General features: G+C 41.1%; 1 protein-coding gene across 1 annotated transcript in view; it reads right to left on the bottom strand.

The window, feature by feature from the left end:
- The window catches only part of LOC124804798 (5'-3' exoribonuclease 2 homolog), a 431,320-nt gene that overhangs the window by 221,721 nt on the left and 186,325 nt on the right, over positions 1–23,274 (bottom strand). Inside the window, exon 17 of the mRNA XM_047265135.1 lies at positions 14,504–14,632. Within this exon, the coding sequence (XP_047121091.1) occupies positions 14,504–14,632 (129 nt within the window). The remainder of the gene's footprint in view (positions 1–14,503; positions 14,633–23,274) is intronic.

Below are 23,274 nucleotides of genomic sequence, written 5' to 3'. Positions count from 1 at the left end.
CATTTAATTCACATGCCCAAGAAGGAAAAAGCATTTACCCAGGTAATCCTTGTAATTGATATTAATAGAAGTTATGGCATTATTAAAGCATGTTATGGAAACAAAAAGGTGCTACAAACATATGCTCCACAATACAGCATTGCCAACAGTGGTACTTTTCCTGTGATATTCCTCATTTTTTGCCCCACTTATTTTCACTCAAACAGTAACTGGTAAATGACCTTCATCAGGCATTTGTACCAATAAGAATATGCGTTAAACACCGTATGGCTGCAATGAAAGTGTCGTCATAACCAAATGTAACTGGAATTTATTTAATTTCATTCAGGGTCTCCCACTGAATGTAATTCAGCTATTATATAACTGACTATTTCACTGGGAACATTAATTTATTACAGAACAATAAGTCAATTATTGTAACATCACAATATTAATTTTCCCTTGTATCACATGTCAAAAATAATAACAAGAGGGTACTGGCTGCCCCAGTCATGACACCTGGAAGCAAATACATGTGTTCCCATGTCACTCCGAACCCCACACACATCAGGGATCTCAGCCAGTCAGCCAGACCTTTATGAGTATAGGTTTGACACACCTAGGTTACCTGAGCTGAGTGCTGGTCATTTCCGTCAGTTGTCTAATATCATATGCTCTGGGTATGCTTCAGAAAACATCATTAATCATAACAGCCCCATGTTGTGCATCTCATAGTGGGTTACAGAGTTTGACTTTGTTTCATCAAAATAGTTCTCTGAGATTTCAAGTTTTCTCAGGTTGAGATTCAAAATGTCACTGAATCAGTTTTTGATGTATATGAGAATAACTGGGAACATTCCAGGACTGCCCAAGATGATAACTGGCACGTCGGCATAGCCTGGTTCTGTGTCGCAAGCCCTCACCAGATTTCAATGTCACAATCAATCACCAACCAGTATACATGACACCACACCTATGCCTTCATACAAGACATACTCCAGAGCAATGCATTCAGCAACTGGAGTATGCAGGATGCAACAATGGGAGGGGGAGGGGTTACACCACTTGACAGCATTGCTCCTCTGTGGCAAGCATGAGGACCCCCTGGACAAAGCTGTGTCAATCACATGTGAGGAAAAAATGTTTTCCCGGCCAGATTCACACCTGAAAAGGTGCACTCTGGCCAACCCATCTGGACAGCCAAAATGATTTCCCAGAAAAACATGTATGTGGTTGTGGTGGTAGAGACCTCTCACATTTTCAATCAAAAATCCAGTGCAGTTTGCTACAAGGTATCATCTAAAATGAACAAGAGAGCCTCGTGCTGATCAAACTCTGAATTTGGCCATGCTGGTAGCAGCTATAGCCCATCAGCATTTGCATGCAGGGTGGTGGAGTGGTAATAAGTGTCATACAGGGTAATTACTGACAAAGAGAGCTCACTTCTGAAGTTGTGGGCAGTCCTACCCGGTAACATGGAGCAAGGACCAAATAAGGTGATTAGGAGGAACCTTGCCCCACACAAGAAAAGTGAAACTTTTTAATTCCGTAAATAATAGTCAACACCACCTTTTCCACCTGTGAATAACTACGCTGCACTACAAGAAAGTATCTTTGATGTATACGCAATGGGCTGTTCAGTCCCATCCAGCTTCCGATGGGACAGAATCACACCAATGTCACACTGGGACACAACACAGGCCAGAGTTAAAGTTTACCCAGTGTATAAGAAGCCAAACAGGGAGCAGAGCACAAACACGGTTTGAGGGACTGTAAAGCCTGTTGACCCTCTGCAGACTAGACAAACTTAATGCCATTTTGACAAAGCTGCTTAAGAGGATGACAGATGTGCATAGTCTGGGGAATGAACTTAGCATAATACGAAATCTAGTCCAAATCCTTTGGACTTCAGATCCTTTGACACCAGCATGTTGGCAATGGCTTTGATGTGTTTGTCTGTAGGGATGAGCCCATCTTTGACAAGCACATGTCCCAAATAATGCACCCTTGGGATGAAAAAACTGCAATGAAGGCCATCCTTTAGAAGGCTTTAGAAAACCATCTGTAGGTTTCATAAATGCTCCTCCTGTGCAAAGCCCATAACCACATAATCTCAAGATAGTTTACACAACAGACGATGTTCTGAATCACCTGCTCCAATTATCACTGATAAATTTCGAGCACGGGTGAGATTCCAAAACGCAACTGATTAAACTGGTAAAGTCCAAAGGGGGTGCTGAGTACCGAGATAGTCTGAGAAGCTGCACTGCATATAACAGCAATTGCAGGAAAGCATGATGCAAGATGATGTGTGAAAAGTAATAACCACCAGACAACTTCACCAGCAACTCCTCTGGTCACAGAACAGTATAAGAATCCATGACATTCCCTGCTGACCAACTGTTTAAACTCACTGTAAAGTTGCATGGCATCGCTGAGCTCCTGAATCCCCACCAAAAGGGAGACCCACTGACTCGATGAAATAAGAGAAATGATGTCCTGAGCCTGCCAATGCTGCAACTCGGCATTTGCCATGTTGCGCATGAAAAAGGGACAGGGCAGGAGCAACAATGTAGGCACCACTGATGGCTTAAGAGAAATGTGTGCCTCAAAATTTTCTGCCTGGCCCAAGGCATATTCAAACAGTTGATTGTATGACCATAATAAGGAGTCCAACATATCAAACAGGGACTGATTAAGACACTAAATGGACTCTGCCAACTATCTGGAATCACACATTATGTGTATCCCCCATGGCAGTTGTCCGCAATATTCCGCTGCAATAATCACACCAGCTTATCTGCCTCCATCACAATGTCTAGTGGTAGGGATACTACAAAGAACACTGCAGAAAATGTACATCTAGATTTCCAGAAGGGAATTTGGAACCCAGTCGTCCTGAATATGAGCCAAGTGCTTGAACTATTGCTTCTGCTTGCTTGGTTTGTACGAAACAGCTATGTAAATTTTAATGTATGGTGTCATGTATAGAAATTATGCACATGGATACTGAAGAATTCAAGAAAGGACATGAAAAAGGAACAGTCACTGGATAAGGAATCTTAGAGAAGAGCAAGATGGCTTTGCCTCCATTTTAATGTGCCAGAACTTACATCTAGGCATGATAATTCCTCAGTGAATGCAAATGTTTTTAGCATGTTGTCCACAACAATGCCATTACAATTATAATAAACATTTCATCAACACACGATCAGTACTTCAGTCGATCAAGCCACAGTTTTACTGTGAACAAAGCTGGAATTCCTTCTCACATAACTGAGAAATTTTTCATAACACCTGCTTCAAACAAGTTCTCTCTTTCTGATTAATATTTCTTTTCTTCCTTTTTTTCCAAATCCTTGGATGAAGAAACTGTTCAAAAGTTACAAATTTTTACTGCCTTTTAAGTCATAGTCATTAAACACTCCACAGTCCTAATTACTTTGATAGCGGAATTAACAATGCTGGGGGAGGAATCAAGTGATGTATTCAGTTCTTGTTAATCACAGATGTAACATACCGGCCTGGATTAGTATAGTTACGGGCCATCCTCATTTTGCAGATCTGCACATAATCAAAACAGATACAGAAAGATTTTGAAGACACTGGAATGTAAAAGCAATGCATTTGGATAACTGCATGTGAAACTCACCTTTTGAATTATGTTTTTTGTGCTGACTGTTGTATTTTTCGTCACGACAGTTGTAAAGTGTCATGAAAGAAAAGTGAGTAAAAATTTACTTGCAAAATAAAATAAAGAGATAAGGAGATACTCTCATTATGCTTCTGAACAGGGTCATTCCATATCAAATCACCCAATAAAAAATAAATTGTACACCCACTTCCTTAGATTTTAATGAAATTTGGCTCAAATGGTTCTAATACCATCCTGACAACACCCGCAAATTTTTTTTGCTGTATCTCTTATAGTTTTTTTTATAAATTTGTAAAGTTTTTATGTTTTGCGTTTTCCGAACCTTCGGAAATGGTAAATTTAATTTGTATTCAAAACTTTAAAATTGCTTATCTTAAAAACTCTTTTAGATAACATCATGAATTTTTGCAGCAAGTTTATTTATTATACATATTTGAAGATAAAAATGATACTATTAAAATATATTAATATTTTCTATGAAAAAAAATATATATATGAATTTTTTTTTCTTTTTTTTTAACGGATGTTTTGTTTTATAAGAATTGCAATATCTAGAGTCTCAGACCTGATAGAATGCTCAAATTTGTTTTAATTTACTCTTAAACATATAGGCTACTTGATAAAACAAAAATAATGATGGCTTTTTAACATGTTTATTAATTATAATAGATTACATTAGAATTATGTACAAAGATAGTGTTCTTACAACACTTATGTATAACCCAACTGATTGCTTGAAACATTGAATTTTTTGAGTAATTTTGTCTTTTTAATAAACATTAATGCTGATTCAAACTGTTTTTCCACTTCATCCAAGAGCTTTCAGTTCTTTTGATACAGTCTTTTTTGAAGTAATACATTCTTCCTGTGCTGCTTGCTTGAGGTGCGTCTACTACACAGACTATGTGCTCCAAAGGCACTATGCAAGAATCTTCTCTTTCAGGCCAATAAAATGATGCAGCTGGTCCTGAAGGATGTAGAAATAGAATTTCTTCATCTTCTTCATCATTGAATATTGTTTTTACCTGTCCAAAGTACCAGTTACCATCATGATTTGCATGGTTCAACACGAACCCAATCAGAAGAAGAATGGAAAGAAAAGACTAAGGAGGGTTTTACACTATCTGTAGTCCTTCTAATTTCAAGGTTGTTTGTTGGAATTGGTTTGAAGTTATGAAAACTTCTTGTTCCAGGAATGGTTCGGGTTGCTGAAAAAACGTTTTTCTAGTTTTAACCGTAGCAAATCAGCTTCATTTTTGTCAATAAAGTGAAAATGAATGTTTTCAATATTTTTTTCACAAAACTTGAACACATCGATTGCTGTCATTATTTGTTCTTCATTCGAAAGCTGTAGACTGGCTTTCCTTAAAATTCTTTTAATAGTTCCTCCTAGGCCATCACAAATTGACTTCCCATGACTTGTTGCAAAAAAAGTGTGTTGGGCCTTCAAATTAAAGTCTCTCAAGTGTTCAGTCAAATTTTTAAAACTGTTTCTATTTTTGTACTGCCCAGCACAACCATCTGTAAAGTAGTGAACTGAGTCAATGTCAGTATGATGTAATGACAGCCACTTTGTAATTTCTTTTTGTACAAAGTTAACAAAACCAGTGTCATGTTCTTGGTCATCACTAATAAAACAGTGGTTGGAACCAAAAACATTGTTTTCCTCATTTCCTAGGAAAATTCCAACTGGTGCAGAGTACAACCACCTCTATTCCAGTGGTAACTTTGGATCTCATTTTGTATAACAAAGGAATAATTTTCACTGAAATCCATCACAATAATTGCTGTTTTGGGTGGTGGGTCTTCTTTCAATATTTTAAAGGCTGCTGATTTGGATTTTGCTATAAACGAGTGCGGGGTGAGCTTTTCCAATGACCTAACCAATAAAGAAATGTAGTCTTCGACACTGATAGACTGTTTGATCATTTCTGCCCTGTCTGTGTTAACCCACTGACTGATTACAATTTCTTCTTCTAAATCATAATCTTCACTTAGTTTTTCAGTTAAGTACTCAGTTAGTGCAACATTTGCAGGACAGCTGTCGCAATGATTTAGCATGCAGTTTTGGTTTTCCGTGTTGCACACAAGCATCTTAATTAGGTCTTTATAAGATTGTTCAATTTTCACAGCATCCAATAATAGTTTAACATTCTGGTGGATACTGCATACACATACAGTGTGTGTGCCTGCAGCACCAGCAAGGATACACCATTTAGGTCTCAAGAAACAAAATTTTGAAAATCCTACTTCTACCTCGGGATTCTCCCATTAGAAAGAATAATAGAGTTCTCTCAAGTTACACAAAATGAGTCTTTTTTGCATGTATACATTTTTTTGAACACTTACTTTGTCTTTTGTTCCAGGTAGCACTCTGGAACTTTCATCCTTTTCATAAAAATCTGTTACAAGTCTTACTGTATTTTCAGAAAGAGTTTTATCTTTTTTTGGACCAGGAGTTTCCAAAACACCCTTTTCAGATTTTAGCTTTCTAGCTTGTCGCACCATGTACTCACTTACATTAAATTCTTTCATCACTTTATTTCGACTCCAAGAATCTGGAGCCAAGGTCAGAATCTGGATTTTTCTAGACCTCCAACAGATGACATATTCTCTTTCATAAGAGAAATCATTACATCAAAATCCTTTGCTTTCTTGTATCTTCTTCGTCATCGTCAGAACTTGGTGCATCATATTTTGATGCTTTTGAAACAGCCTTTTTTGCAGTCTTTTCAATACTACTAACCTTCCTTTTAAAATAAGACCCTTTACTTTGTTCTGACAAGCCATGAAGCTTTATCGGTGTTAAACCTAAATTATCAAGAGCAATGTTTGTTTGTACGAGGGATTCATTTCTGGATTCCAATGATTCTAATTCAACCATGACTTCATCATCTGTTTCACTTTCATTGACTTCAACTCTTAATTTTTCCTCACAAAAGTTGCGGCATGTTGAGCAAAGCTTTTGTCCAGGTTTTATGCTACTATTTTTTGTCAGTAATTGTTTAGAAAGATCCAAGCCTACACTTCTCAACAACTTTTGATGCGCTTTTTATGTTTTTTTAGTGGGTCTGCACATGTTGTTTGATACTTTTCAAAAACATTTAAAAAGTAGTAGCTGTGGTGTGAACATATATTCTTAAATTCACACAGATTAATTTCAGATCGTAAGTGGATCAAATTTTTTTCTTCCTCTCTCAATTTAGGTACTGGTTGTAATTTTTTTGAAGGTGTGTAGGTTGTTTGGAAACAGTCAGATTTTTTAAATAACCCTACGCTACAGGTTTCAATATCTGACATACTGATTTCACTTTTGGTCTGATTACTGTTCTGGTTACTTTTATAGGATACTGGAAAAGAATCTCTGTAACTAAGTAACAGTACTTACCGAAAGTTCAAATAAATTTAATAAAATACTATCCAAGCACTATTTAACACTGTAATAATTTTTTACTTCAAAACACAGGAATAACAAAACAAAATCCAAGCATACATTGTTACTCCAAGAAGACAAAAACTTATTTTGGTGTCTAAGTCACTTGGTACTTTTTATTTTTAAAATATAATTAATATTATTTAAAAAATTAGGTAACTATTGAATAGGTTAAAAAGCCAACATAATTTTTCTTTTCTCTAATAGCCTATACAATTAAGAGTATTTTAAAACAAATTTGAGCTTTCTATCAGGTCTGAGACTCTAGATATTGCTGTTTTTGTAAAACTAAACAAAACAAAAAACCAACAACTACTTGTAATTTTTTTTCATTTGGAAGATTTTAATATATCTTTATGGTAATTTTTTTAACATTTAGATATAATACACAAACTTATTCCAAAATTTCATACTGATATCTTGAGTATTCTTTAACATACAAATTTTTTTAGTTGTGAGGACACGTTTAAGTTACGTTTTCCGACTGCTGAAACAACGCCAAATCTAAAAACTTTAAAAGTTTATAAAAAAAACTATTAGAGATAGAGCAAAAAAAATTTACAAGTGCTTTCAGGATGATAAAAGAAGTAATTGTACCAAGTTTCATCAAAATCTGACATGGTTGGTGTCAAGGCCTGGGTGACTTGACATGGAATTACCCAACAGTGATCTGATGAGCAACAAAGATCTCATGATGATTTAACTAAAGCTGGGTCTCCACGGTGTAGAGTTTGGGGGATGGGGAACTTTATGAATAGAACTTTTATGAGTAGTAGTCATGAAGTTTTAATTATCACCTCAAAAAACAAAGTTATTAATTAATTTTTTGTTTGCCTTCAGGTACATGTCTGCTGATTTGACATGTTTTGAAATCCCCACACCATAGTACTGTATCGGTCCACCAGAAGAACCAAAACAAAATGGCACAGCCCACCAATACACTAAAGTATTGCACTAGAACAGTAACAATGCTGCAACTATCAGTGCTGGACTGGAGGAGGTTACTGCAACAATTCAACCTCATATGACATAACAGTTAGGTGACAGAGACCCTTCCAGTACAGCCAAACAAGTGTAAATGATAAGAACCAAAAGGTACACACACACACACACACACACACACACACACACACACACACACACACACAGAGAGAGAGAGAGAGAGAGAGAGAGAGAGAGAGAGAGAGAGAGAGAGAGAAAGGAGTCCTAGGAGAAGTGGAGGCCCTGTTGCTCAGAGACCAGCATATAGAATCAAGACAAAAGTGGAGAACACAAAAATCAGTCACAGATCAGTTTTCAACATCTTACACGTCATTCTTACTATGACAAAGGTTGATGCTCACCGAGTTCTGCAACTGTTCACACCCATTCAAAAAACCTACCAAACTGAGGCAGTAACAAAAATGTTGCACCTGTATCAACCTCAATTCAGATAACTCCTTCATTTGCCTATCACTGTGGATGAGTGCTGTGCGTATCACTATGACTATTTGTCTGAGGAACAAAGTAAGCAGTGGAAATATGACATCCTGGGGTGTCGGGTGTTCTGCCGGATATCAGCATCGTACTTGCACGATATTTCGGTCACGTAGCTCGAGACCTTCATCAGGTGTTACCTGAGACTGCTCCTCGAGTGGACCTGGTCCAGTATTTATGCCTATGGCCTTCCCCCTCCACCAACGGCTGCAGGCGCTTCCTCTGTGGTCCGCGCCCATTCCCTGTGACCTGCTGGAGCGTTGCTGCTCCGTTTTCCATCCGCTGCGGTTCTAGGTGTTCCCTCTGCGGTCCGCGCCCACCAAACCCACTCCTGGGGGTTTCATCTATGGTCTGGGGTACCAGGCGTTCCCCCTGCGGTCTGCACCCGCTCACCACGACCTGTTGGAGCGTTGCCGCTACGTTTTTCGTCACTGCGGCTCTGCATGTTCCCTCTGCGGTCCGCGCCCACCAGTCCCACTTCTGGGTGTTCCATCTTCGGTCTGGTGCTCCTGGCAGTCCGTCAGGGGCTCGTTTACCATCTCCATGTCTCTGGCTCTTCTGTTTGTGTAGTGTTGCAGCTGGCCCCGTTGCTCCTTTAACAATTCCAGAGCCGGATCCCAGGCTCTGCTTAGCTGGTACCCTGTGTCACGATTCATAAGATCGTCAGCCATTTTAATCTCAATCGATTCTCTTATAACACTGTCCCAAAATCTGGGTGTTTGTGCTAGAATCTTGGTATCCTCATACTTCATGGCATGATCTAGTTCTAGACAGTGTTCAGCAATGGCTGACTTAGTCACCTGTCTTAATCTAGTGTGCCTCTGATGTTCTTTGCACCTGATCCCCACAGTTCTTGTCGTCTGGCCAATGTAGGACATGCCACATTGACAAGGTATATTGTAAATCCCTGGTTTTCGTAACCCCAGGTCGTCTTTGACACTCCCCAGCAGTCCCCCTATCTTGTTGGATGGACAGAAAACACACTTGATATTGTGTTTACGCAGGATCCTACTGATTCTGGCAGAAATAGAGCCAGCATAGGGCAGATATGCCACCTTCCTTGCTTCATCTTGGTCTTCTTCAGGAACCTGTGGTATAGTGGCTGGTCGGAGTGCCCTCTCAATTTGTCTGTCCATGTATCCATTCTTGGAGAAAACTGTTTTGAGACGTTCTATCTCTATGGGTAGATTCTCTTGGTTTGATAGGGCACGTGCTCTGTGGGCCAAAGTCTTCAGAACCCCATTCTTCTGTGCAGGGTGGTGACAACTGCTGGCCTGCAGATATAAATCAGTGTGTGTAGGTTTTCAGTACACACTGTGGCCAATTGATCGATCTGCTTTCCTCTGGACTAGTACATCCAGAAATGACAGCTGGCCATTCTTCTCCAGTTCCATGGTGAACTTGATCTTAGGGTGGCATGAGTTAAGATGTTCAAGAAACTCATTGAGCCTGTCCATCCCATGTGGCCAGATCACGAAGGTGTCATCCACATACCTAAAGAAGCATGTGGGTTTAAATGTGGCTGTCTCCAATGCCCTCTCCTCAAAACTCTCCATAAACATGTTGGCAACCACAGGGGACAGTGGGCTGCCCATAGCTACACCTTCAGTTTGCTCGTAATATTGGTTTCTGTACAGGAAATACGTGGATGTCAGTGTATGACTGAACAGGTCCAACAGAGCACCATCAAATTTCTCTGCAATAAGTTCTAGTGAGTCCTTCAGTGGGACCCTGGTGAACAGCGATACCACATCAAAACTAACCATGATGTCCGAATCTGTGATGTGCAGTTGCTTGAGGCGTTGCAGGAAATCTTCTGAGTTGCGGATGTGGTGAATACATTTCCCCACATATGGAGCCAGGAGACCTTTCAGGTACTTGGCTGTTGTGTACGTAGGTGCCCCAATATTACTGACAATAGGACGTAGGGGCACACCCTCCTTGTGTATTTTAGGCAGACCATACAGTCTAGGTGGCACTGGCGCTTTTTCCCGTAGTTGTCTGATGATCTTATCGGGCATCCCTGTTGCCACTCTGCATGGAAGAGAAACGCACGGTGACGAATCTGAGTGGTATACAGTTTGATGATACAACCTTAAAGGTACTCAGCAGGGGTCTCAACTTTGCTACGACCCCTAGAAACGTACCCATTTCAGGTTTCGTCAGTGCAGTAGAGCAAGTTGCAGCCACACTTCCACCTAATGTGGCAGAGGAAGTCCGCCGAGAGACCTGCAGGCCCCTCACCAAGGCCAGGCCGCCGAAATCGAACATCACAACCGAGGAGAGGCTTGCACTCAAGAAACTACGGGAAGACAACAGCATTGTGGTACTGCCAGCAGACAAAGGGAACTCCACTGTCATCTTGCAGCGAGTGGATTATGATGAGAAAGTACGCCAACTTCTGGAGGACCCTGCATACAGAATTCTGGAGTGTGACCCCACGGACAAGGTGGCCAAGAAGACTAGTGCTCTCTTGAAGGAAACAGGGATGCCCGATAAGATCATCAGACAACTACGGGAAAAAGCGCCAGTGCCACCTAGACTGTATGGTCTGCCTAAAATACACAAGGAGGGTGTGCCCCTACGTCCTATTGTCAGTAATATTGGGGCACCTACGTACACAACAGCCAAGTACCTGAAAGGTCTCCTGGCTCCATATGTGGGGAAATGTATTCACCACATCCGCAACTCAGAAGATTTCCTGCAACGCCTCAAGCAACTGCACATCACAGATTCGGACATCATGGTTAGTTTTGATGTGGTATCGCTGTTCACCAGGGTCCCACTGAAGGACTCACTAGAACTTATTGCAGAGAAATTTGATGGTGCTCTGTTGGACCTGTTCAGTCATACACTGACATCCACGTATTTCCTGTACAGAAACCAATATTACGAGCAAACTGAAGGTGTAGCTATGGGCAGCCCACTGTCCCCTGTGGTTGCCAACATGTTTATGGAGAGTTTTGAGGAGAGGGCATTGGAGACAGCCACATTTAAACCCACATGCTTCTTTAGGTATGTGGATGACACCCTCGTGATCTGGCCACATGGGATGGACAGGCTCAATGAGTTTCTTGAACATCTTAACTCATGCCACCCTAATATCAAGTTCACCATGGAACTGGAGAAGAATGGCCAGCTGTCATTTCTGGATGTACTAGTCCAGAGGAAAGCAGATCGATCAATTGGCCACAGTGTGTACCGAAAACCTACACACACTGATTTATATCTGCAGGCCAGCAGTTGTCACCACCCTGCACAGAAGAATGGGGTTCTGAAGACACTGGCCCACAGAGCATGTGCCCTATCAAACCAAGAGAATCTACCCATAGAGATAGAACGTCTCAAAACAGTTTTCTCCAAGAATGGATACATGGACAGACAAATTGAGAGGGCACTCCGACCAGCCACTATACCACAGGTTCCTGAAGAAGACCAAGATGAAGCAAGGAAGGTGGCATATCTGCCCTATGCTGGCTCTATTTCTGCCAGAATCAGTAGGATCCTGCGTAAACACAATATCAAGTGTGTTTTCTGTCCATCCAACAAGATAGGGGGACTGCTGGGGAGTGTCAAAGATGACCTGGGGTTACGAAAACCAGGGATTTACAATATACCTTGTCAATGTGGCATGTCCTACATTGGCCAGACGACAAGAACTGTGGAGATCAGGTGCAAAGAACATCAGAGGCACACTAGATTAAGACAGGTGACTAAGTCAGCCATTGCTGAACACTGTCTAGAACTAGATCATGCCATGAAGTATGAGGATACCAAGATTCTAGCACAAACACCCAGATTTTGGGACAGTGTTACAAGAGAATCGATTGAGATTAAAATGGCTGACGATCTTATGAATCGTGACACAGGGTACCAGCTAAGCAGAGCCTGGGATCCGGCTCTGGAATTGTTAAAGGAGCAACGGGGCCAGCTGCAACACTACACAAACAGAAGAACCAGAGACATGGAGATGGTAAACGAGCCCCTGACGGACTGCCAGGAGCACCAGACCGAAGATGGAACACCCAGAAGTGGGACTGGTGGGCGCGGACCGCAGAGGGAACATCCAGAGCCGCAGCGGACGGAAAACGGAGCAGCAACGCTCCAGCAGGTCACAGGGAATGGGCGCGGACCACAGAGGAAGCGCCTGCAGCCGTTGGTGGAGGGGGAAGGCCATAGGCATAAATACTGGACCAGGTCCACTCGAGGAGCAGTCTCAGGTCGCACCTGATGAAGGTCTCGAGCTACGTGACCGAAATATCGTGCAAGTACGACGCTGATATCCGGCAGAACACCCGACAACCGAAGATGTCATTAGATCGCCGGGAAAGCCTGAAGAGTTAGTGGAAATATGAATCAACTACCATCAAAAAAGTGAAGACCCCATCACCATAGAGTACAAGGTGTTGCTGAATGTTTTTGGGACTAACATGGTGTGGTACTAACTTGCTCTAAGCAAACCGACATATGTGCATACTATAGAAATATCCTTACAAGCTTACAGCAGGATGTCAAGATGAAGCACTGTAGGAAGCTGTCCCAGGGGGGTATTTTTTGCTCCATGACAATGCCCCAGATCATTCTGCATGGGACAGTTACACATGTTGCTTCTCTCAGCTATCAAATTTTGCTTAAAACATAGAAATAAATGGATACTATGCTTCTGTAAAAAGCAGAAGAAAAATCTGTAACGATATTTTCAAGCATTATAACAAGCATGTACTAGGAAACATTTGGATTCATGGTGCCTTGGAATGAATAACAGCCTATTCTCCATAACATGAACCTTTGCAATGACAAGGATATCTTAAGTGATTAATTGAAGAGGATTAATCTAGTGATAGGACACTTAATAAACAAATTTTGTAGGACATTTGCTCTCCACATAAAAGCTGTGTATATGTGAGAGCTTACAGTTTGTCAATGGTCTGATTTCTTTCAAACAGTACATGTGCAAAACATGAAGCTGATGCAGAATAAAGCTCTTTACCTTGTGTGACCTAATATCATGGTACATAAATAATGAGATGTGAGAAACAAAGAACATTAAATGGAGTGCATTTATAAAATAAGGTAAAGTGGAAAGGATAGTAAAAGTTCTATGGTTTCAAGAAGTTTATGACATAGTCATGAAAGTTTATAGACAGGCAGTAGAGACACAGAGAGAATACATTTACTCCTGTAAGCAGTGATTCTATCCTTAAGAAGGAATATTCAGGTCCACAGCCCACTGATGGTAAGATCACTAGAGACAAATCACAAAATCAGAAAGTAGGTGGTACAGGACGAAACTGTCTGTCTCTTTTTCAAAGTAACCGTCTCAGCTTCCTCCTTAAGCAATTTAGGGAAGTCATAGAAAACCTAAACCCAAATGGCTGACTAGATTTGAATGCAAGTCCATTGTCTTTATCACTGCACCTCCTTGCTTGATTTTTGCTCCTAATATGTATTATACCAAAATTATATAAATGAAAGTGATCCAGGAATCTCTGAACAATCATTAAAAGAAAGGAAATTTTGAGAGAGATTTAAAAGCAAACTGGATAGTCAATTCTAGACAGTTAATGACAGTTGTTTTTCATTCCAAAAACTGAAATATCAATTAAATTGGTAGAAAAGTATTAATTGTGGAACACTACATAACATAATTAAAACAAAGATTACAGCGTAAGCAAATTATTTGATACTTGAGAATCATGACCTCTGAAAACATTAGTTCCCTGCATACTGTCCGAGTACTACTACAGGACCTGGAGTGATTTTACCTTCCCTTCAGGAGATGGGCTTTTAGCCATTCATTTTTTTCGTACAACAGTTTCAAAAGCCCAAAGCAGTAATGTTTTTAATTTCGTGTATATCAGCTTAACTCCAATTGTTCCTGTTCCAGCAGCTATACATACACGTTTTTCAATTGCCACAAAGATGGGTGTGTATGTGTGTGTGTAAAAACTAAAATTTACCCAAGCATTCGGTGCCCTGCTGCCCCTAATGAGGCTCTCTGTGTGGCAGGAGACATTCCAATCTGTGGCCGCCAGTTTCGAGAGTCATGAGCATTCAAGTCCTGTGGTTTCAGCACTCTTGGTGGTTCCCTGTTGGAATGAAATAATAGTCAATTAACACACATGTTCAATACATGCAGAAAACTCAAATAAAAGTAACTTATCAATATTTTTGCTATAAAACAAATGAGGGATTAGCATTTAATGACAGTGTCACAGGACTACAATTGCTGCCTGGTCACTTTTAGTCCACCTCCACCAAATGCAGCATGATATCAAGTGCATAGGTAACATGAATTCAGTTTCCACCCAATAATTAAAATACTTTCAGTGACTGCTCATGCAACTTAGTATGCACAACCAATAATAGTACCTTTATTTACCACACTATAAATAATGTCACAAATACTTCATTAACCAAACAATATTAATCTCCATTACACAACATATGGTGGCTTGTAATGGGTGGTTATAAATAAACTGACAGTGTTCCGAGTGCTGCAATGCAGTACTATACATCATAGGATGCTCAAACACTTTATATATGTTAATTATTCAGTGGTTCTGCCTCCAGGTGAAAACATGGTGCTGTAAGCGGTGAGAATGTGGTGTGGGTGCAGGAAGAGGGCTAGAACCATCAAACACATAAAGGTGGTTCTGGAATGTTTATTAGGAGACAATCACAAGTTACAACATGTGTTCAACATGGTTTCTTGACTCAGCAACATGTTGCATTCGTAACATAGCATGGTCAATGATTGCTTGCATCATATCCCGTCTAATCAGAGCGATGAGCCATCATATACTATCCTTGAGATCAGGAAGAGTCCAGAAAGACTTCAGACTCATTCCTGATAGAAAAATCTTTCTGATATCCTCACAACCAGAAGACAAATGGATTTAGTTCAGATTATGTGTAAGGCCACACATCTTTAAATTGCCTGGACATGATGTGGTTGTTACCATAGGTTTCTCGAAGCAAATCATTCACGTGGCAAGCAACATGTGATGCTGTCACAACTTGCATGAAAATAGTGGTGTGGACACAGTTACGTTCTTGCAAAGCTGGAATCACACATTGCACAAGGAGGTCCTTATAAGATGCAAAAGACACTGTACATCTAACAAGCCTGAGATGTGTCAACTCCTTGAAGAAAAACAGACCAAGAATATAGGAGATTTTGAAACCACATCAAACAGTCACAGAAGCTGAGTGCAGTGGATGTTTCAGCTCAACATGTGGCAGAGTAGAACTTCATATGTGACAGTTCTGTGCATTCAGAGCAGGGTGCAGAGTAAAATGTGCCTTGTCCATCCAAAATTATTCTCTGGCCACATATCATCCATTTCCATGCAAGCCAAAAAATGAAGGGCAAAGTCACAGCACTGTAGCCTATCTTGGGGCTTTGTTTGGTGTACATTCTGAATCTTGTATGGGTACCTGTATAAAATACACTACAAAATCTTCTGAACTTTTGACCAGGGGAGAGAGAATTCCCATGACACAATTCAAACAGTGGTTGCAGAATTTGAGGCATATGCTGCACAGTTGGCTGTATCAACAGTAACTTAACAACTGCCACTGAAATGAGGCAAAAACCTGTTCCTGCTGAACCACCTAATTCACCTGTTTCTTCAAATTTTGTGATCATATTCTTTAAGCCATTTATTGAAATGGAGTCTCTTTGCACTGTTTCTGTCAACAGTATTCCCACAATACAGCACTGTTATTTCTGTCATTCTCATAAAACAACTTTTCCAGCAGTGCACAGTCTTTCTTTTCAATAACTATTATGTTTTGCTATGGAAAACAAGAACTTCCATAACCCTTTACACCAACAGTCACTTCAAGAAAGGAATCAACATATTTCACCCAGGGACAAAAAGCATACTGACATCAAAACAGGAAATATTTCACATTCTGACTGCTGACAGTGTCATTATTCATGTCGTGGCAGAAAGTGGAACTTCTTTTTTCCCAGCATACTCCAAGACTCCACTGATTAATGTACATATCTAAAATTTTTCAGTACCCTGTGATGTATGAAACCTGCACTGCAACACTCATAAGGGGAGGCCGCCAATTGTGAAATTCAGATTCGATTCATACTGCGCATAATAAAAGCTCATGGCCAAAGGTGTAATGTGGCAAAGCACCAAGATGCACTTCTCAGCCGTTGTCGAGAAAATCGACAGTTAAAAGAAACCGTTGCGGTGAAATAATCTCTACGATTAATAATGTTCTATAGCGCTGTGGTGCAGCGGTAAGCGCTCTTTTTTTATATATATAGATATATATATATATACACACACACACACACACACACACACACACACACACACACACACACTATTAATGAATGCATGTTGGTGAAAGCGGATTGCTCTCCAATTGTACCGCCTCCATTTTTCCCTTTTTTTTTAACAGGGTGTACCAAAGCTCTCCCGTCTGCACTGATTTTCAACGATGTTATAAGTTGCGCTAGGGACCGCATCTACCTTCTTTCGAAGTTAGCACGCAACTACGCTGTTATGCGGCGGCTCGTTTCGGCCCATTCAACATCTGTCCTTCAAGTGTAACGAGCGAGTAACGGAGTTTATATTTCATACCTGCCACAGCAAATTTGTGTTCGTGGTGTGTCTATTCTAATTCGAACGTTTGACTTACGCTATACGTATTCGTTTCAGAATATCGTTTCTACGTCTTCCGTTAATTATAGGTGGTTAACATTATGAAGATAATTAATAACATTTGTGAAATACAACTTTGTTTGCGGAAAACATAATGATGTTCGAAGTCGCCAGTTTTCCACAACAAACGACTTTCAACAACTTATTATATGCATAATTGTTGCAACTGATTGCCGGGAATTATATATATATATATATATATATATATATATATATATATATATATATATATATATATATATATATATGAATTACAAAAAACAAATACTAAAAAAAAAAAAAAGGTTGCATGGCGCGAGTTTCGATCCAGCGACCCTCGGATTACGAACCCGAAAGCTTACCGCTGCGCCACGACGCTGTAGAAAATTATTAATCGTAGAGATTATTTCACCGCAATGGTTTCTTTTAACTGTCGATTTTCTCGACAGCGGCTGAGAAGTGCATCTTGGTGCTTTGCCACATTACACCTCTGGCCATGAGCTTTTATTATGCGCAGTATGAATCGAATCTGAATTTCATAATTGGCGGCCTCCCCTTGTCAGATCATCATCAGTTTAATTATAACCATGTGATATAATCAGCAATGTGACAGACAGTATCCTATTGAGCTCATCCATAAGCAGACCCCCTGTGCTCTCTCTTCCTCTGAAACCAGCAAACCTGATAACCAGCCACTCATCACTACTCCTCTGATCACCCCTTGCATCATTCCCTTGTGGTCGACACTGGTGCAAGATCTGTCCCATAAGCCCACCTTTTTTATCTTGCGTGGTGTAGACAGACAGTTTAACTTGACTTGCTCCAATGGGTACACCAAACCACAGGGAAATGAACACACACTCCTATAAGTCTCCAATAGTCTGAATTCACAAAGTGAATGAAACACTAGCAAGTCTGGGCCATAGTGAAGTTAGTGTAGAAGTATAACAGTTCCAAATCTGTGAACATTTGGGACCACAAAACAATGTGAGTCAGCCTGACTGTGCAATGGCTCACAATTAATAGCTGCAAAGTACACCTAGCAATAAGCCATGCCACAAGTCTGGGCCACAGGCTCAGCAGCAAACTGGATGGCGCCACATGACATGCATAGTTCGGTGGCGATTTCCCTTATGAAGACAGCCTGGAGCCTCCACTCGCACCCGTAGTACCTCTTACATGTCCACATCCATGCTAGGTGGGGAATATGAATCACTGTCAGACACAAAGCATCCACACCCTCCTATCGCAGTCCATCACAGACATTTCCTACCATATAAAAGACAGAGCCAGATGTGAAAGCAGCCATGTTATATATAAGCTATGCTGCATTTACTGTACAGCCTTCTATGTGGACATGACAAATAATCAAATGTCGATTTGCATGCATGGACACCATCAGATTGTGGCAAGTTAGACCATCCAGTTGTCGAACATGCTGTGCACCCCAACATACAGACTTTCATACTATGCAAGCCATTTGGATAATCCCTTCCAACCCTAGTTTCTCTGAAGAACACAGGTCGGAATTCTTTCTCCAACACATCCTGCACTCTCTCAACCCTCCTGGCCTAAACCTCCGCTAACATGTTTCTCACTGACTCATCTTACCTTTCCCTTCTCTCTTCTTTCTCAACCACTCCTTCCCTGTCCATATCACGTACTGCCTTCTGTTATGACATTCCCCCCATCCCATGTAGACATATTTCCCCCCCTCTCCCTCTCTACCCCCCCCTCCAAACCATCTTCCATTCCTCCCCCTTTTTCTCTTCCCTCCCTGTCTTCCCCTTCATTTCCCTCCTTCTCTCCTTCCTTCCCACCCTCCCCTTTCCACCTTTTGTAAATTATACCCTCTGGACTCCATTTGTCTTATGCAGCTGCTGATTCAACTGTTGAAAGACCTGCCTCACAGCTTGCCACTATCTGCCTGTCACCTCGTGCATTCTTCCCTACACCCTCCCTGACCTCAACTACCCAGCCAATTGTCCTCAACAACCAAAAATGAAAGGTCAGGTCTAATGTAGCCACTAGTGTTGGCATTTGGGCATCTGTGCGGTTGTGTGTGCTCACATTAGAGAAAGCTAATGTAAATGTTGTACTCTGCTGAGTGCTTCTATGTGCCACACATCAGTCAGTTACAGGTGAGAGGTTGTCTGAACTTTTCAAGTGCATCTCTAGGTGCAAATGTGTGTCCTTTCATATTATGGTCAGTTTTTCAGTGGACTAAACAAACCATTGTGCAGACACAGCAGAACTCCCAAGGCATAGATTTCTTCACTAAGGCAATCATGTATCCACAAAAGCACACTGTTTGGCTGTATCTTGCTTTTTAGTCAACAATATGTTACAATGTCAAAAGCCATTCAGAAACCTAGGAAAGTAGACAGGCTGTTAAGCTGCACCTCATGTTTGCAAGATGTCACGTAGAAACCAAGCAAGTTGTGTTTCACACGAGTGGTTTATTTTCCCCAGATCTACCCTGTTTGAAAATGGGTGACCTGGACTCTTTTCCACTTACATGAGACTATTCCCTGTGAGAGATTCTTGATAATACGACCTACAAAAGATGACTAATGTACTTGACATGAAAAGGGGCGGCGGGGGGGGGGGGGGGGGGAGGGGGGGGGGGGGCACATGACAGTCAAACACTGGCATGGTCATCTGCACATGTGGGAACACATTTTCTAATGCAGAAATTAATATTCAGCTGTCCTGTTTGCTGTCTTCAGTTTTGTCTTATAAGTAGGTGGAGGGTTTGGATCCTTTCAATGAGAAAAACATGTTAGAATTTTCTGATATGTTTTTTGCCAGGATCCTGACTGTAAATTATCGTAGGCTTCACATACACTGAAGAGCCAAAGAAACTGGTACACGTGCCTAATATCATGTAGGGGCCCCGCGAGCATGCAGAAGTGTCGCAACATGATGTGGCATGGACTCAACTAATGTCTGAAGTAGTGCTGGAGGGAACTGATGCCGTGAATCCTGCAGATCTGTCCAGAAACGCTCAACAATGTACACATCTGGAGAGTCTGCTGGCCATCGGAAGTGTTTAAACTCAGAAGAGTGTTCCTGGAGCCACTCTGTAGAAATTCTGGGTGAGTAGGCTGTTGCACTGTCCTGCTGGAATTTGCCAAGTCCGTCGGAATCCAAAGTGGACGGTGAATGGATGCAGGTGGATCAGGCAGAATGCTTACATACATGTCACCAGTCAGAGTCATATCTAGATGTATCAGGGGTCCTGTATCACTCCAACTACACCCGCACCACACCATTACAGAGCCTCCACCAGCTTGAACAGTCCTCCTGTTGACATGCAGGGTCCATGGATTCATGAGGTTGTCTCCATACCAGTATATGTCCATCCGCTCGATACAATTCAACCAGGCAACATGTTGCAGTCATCACAAGTCCAATGTTGGTGTTGACAGACCCAGGTGAGGCGCAAGGCTTTGTGTTATGCAGTCATCAAGAGTACAGAAGTGGGCCTTCAGCTCCGAAAGCCCTTATAGATGATATTTCTTTGAATGGTTTGCACGCAGACACTTGCTGACGGTCCAGCATTGAAATCTGCAGCAATTTGTGGAAGAGTTGCACTCCTGTCACGTTGAATGATTCTCTTCAGTCGTCGTTTGTCCTGGGTTCTTTCAGGATCTTTTTCCGGCCGCAGCAGTGTTGGATATTTGATGTAGTGCCAATTATTTTAGGGCATGATTTACAATGCATTTGAGCCTTAATCACAAATACTTTTATATCTGCCAGTTTTTAACAAAATGTTCTCCATTTATCTTTTAACCCTTCGACTGCTGTTGACAAATTAAAGCATCATGCTCTGCTACTCCCCACGTGCTACTGATGAGTTTAAGTATGGCTCTTCCGTTATCCTTCAGCACTATTGAAAAGTTCACCCTGGTCTCCTTGCTGACACCTGAGTACTAATGACAAGTACAGAAGCACTGCTATTCAGAACTGACTGTTGTTGATGAGCTATACAACAGAATTTCTGCATCATATCTCAGCAACCTTTCACATTTCTGGTTGCTAAGTTGTGTTCAGATACTTAGTCTGTTGTGATCTTGTATTGCCACATTCGACTTTCAAATGTCAAGGCATTGTAGCTGCACAGTGGAAAAGTGCTTTGTGGTTCCACTGTGGACAAGATCATGGAAATGCAAAGAACAACAACGAGGATGAATTATTTTATGTTGTTGTAGCAGATGACTCGTCCACAGATTCTGAAAGCAAACCACCAACATCAGCAGATGCAACACAACAGTGGTATGTATCAACAAGAGATTTTATTGATAGTTCTTCTGAATCCAAAGAATCTGAATGGGATACAAATTTTCATGATGGGTTACCAAAATTGAATCAGAAACTATGAAACAAAATGCTGTACTTACATCTCTGAGGATCTGAAACAGTTATAAAGTCACATAGAAGCTTGAAACACAGAAATTAATTTTTATATCTGCAATAATGTTCATCTCGGCAAAGACAAATCTTAGAAAACTTAAGGAGACATTGCGAAAAACACTCTGGAAATATTCAGCACAGAGTGAGGCATGCTGCTCAGGTAACCCTGGCCCAGGACATCCATATGCAGCCTACTTAACACAGGTGATAACGCAGTGCTCAGTTCATGCTGGTGCCCATAGCTGTGACACCTTCTCCTCAAAATAAAAGCAGCTGCATGTAAGTATACAGCTGTTACAGTATACAAGGAATGAAGTAGTAGGTTTGGAGTTTGAAGGACACTGGAGGAGCTGGTGCTCAATAGCAGGAAGGCCTTGGGAATATGAGATGTTGGTGTATAGATAAGTAATATCAATAGTGACTAATACGGATCCAAGAGGCAAATGGGGTGAGGATGGTCAGAGAGATGGTGAAGGAAGAGGTTAGAATCTTTAATGTGCTTCCCAAAATCCACAGACCCAACGAACCTGGGCTCCCCACTGCAGCTGGTTATTATGTTCCCGCTTAAAGAATATCTGCTCTTATCGATCGACACCTCCAACCAACTCCTCAAAGCCTAGCCTCTCATAACAGAAATACCACTTCCTAAACCAATTCTCAACCATATGCAACACAGCCGCGAGCAGCTGCATAGCACCCTCCTATGTCCACTTGGTTAAAGGGAAGTGTTGTACTCTGTATTTACGAACAATGAATGCTGATTGCCAACTGCTGAAGAACATTTATTTAATGTGGTTTGGAATAGACAAGTATTGAGTGTGGGGTTTCTCTGTATGTGCATATTAACTGAATAGCAACAGAGATGGCATTGCTACTGGATGGGGCAGCACTGGTAGTGGCTCGCGTTTGGCCACACTTGCCATTCTTAATGTTTTGTCCGTGCAGCTGATCCCCTCCTCGGAGTTGCACTGGCCTCCATGGAAGAAGACGGTTGTGACAATGCATGAAAAAGAATTTTAAGTTGTTTATTGAGTATAAAAAGTTGTTACAATGTATGTGGTTCACAAAAGAAGAAAATTCTCTCAAGTAGTAGTTTTCAGCAGTCAGCAGCAAACCAAAAAGGAAAAGAAATCAGCGATATGAGGTGTACAATGGTATAGTTGGACACTGATTTCCAGAGGGAGAGTGGGGGAAGAGGCAGGGAGGGAGTGAGGGGGAGGGGGGAGGGGGAGGGAGAGAGGGAGGGAGAGAGAGAGAGAGAGAGGGAGGGAGGGAGGGAGAGAGAGAGAGAGAGAGAGAGAGAGAGAGAGATATTTTCAAGTAAAGATGCAGGTAAATAGAAAAAGGCGTTTTGACATTAGGAGCCTACCCTTCAGCTAACGTATTTCATTACTCAGCAAAACTGCATAGAGATACCCAGGAAACATTTCAATTGACTATGTCACAAAATGGTGAATCTGCAAAAATTTGGCACCATAAAATGAATAAAATTGATCAATACTTGAACTAAATTAGTAATTTTCATCATGGTAAGTTCCAGTGAGTTGTCCTTGGCAATGTCAACTGCAAAGATTACTTGCAGCAGTCATCAATAACATTTCATTTGAGAAAAGTTTACACTGAGTTGAGCTGTTGAGAAGAGAAGT

The sequence above is a fragment of the Schistocerca piceifrons genome, chromosome 1, assembly GCF_021461385.2.
Source record: "Schistocerca piceifrons isolate TAMUIC-IGC-003096 chromosome 1, iqSchPice1.1, whole genome shotgun sequence".
NCBI lineage: Eukaryota > Metazoa > Arthropoda > Insecta > Orthoptera > Acrididae > Schistocerca > Schistocerca piceifrons.
The sequence above is the reverse complement of the archived record's forward strand: the minus strand, read 5'-3'. Positions and strand labels throughout refer to the sequence as shown.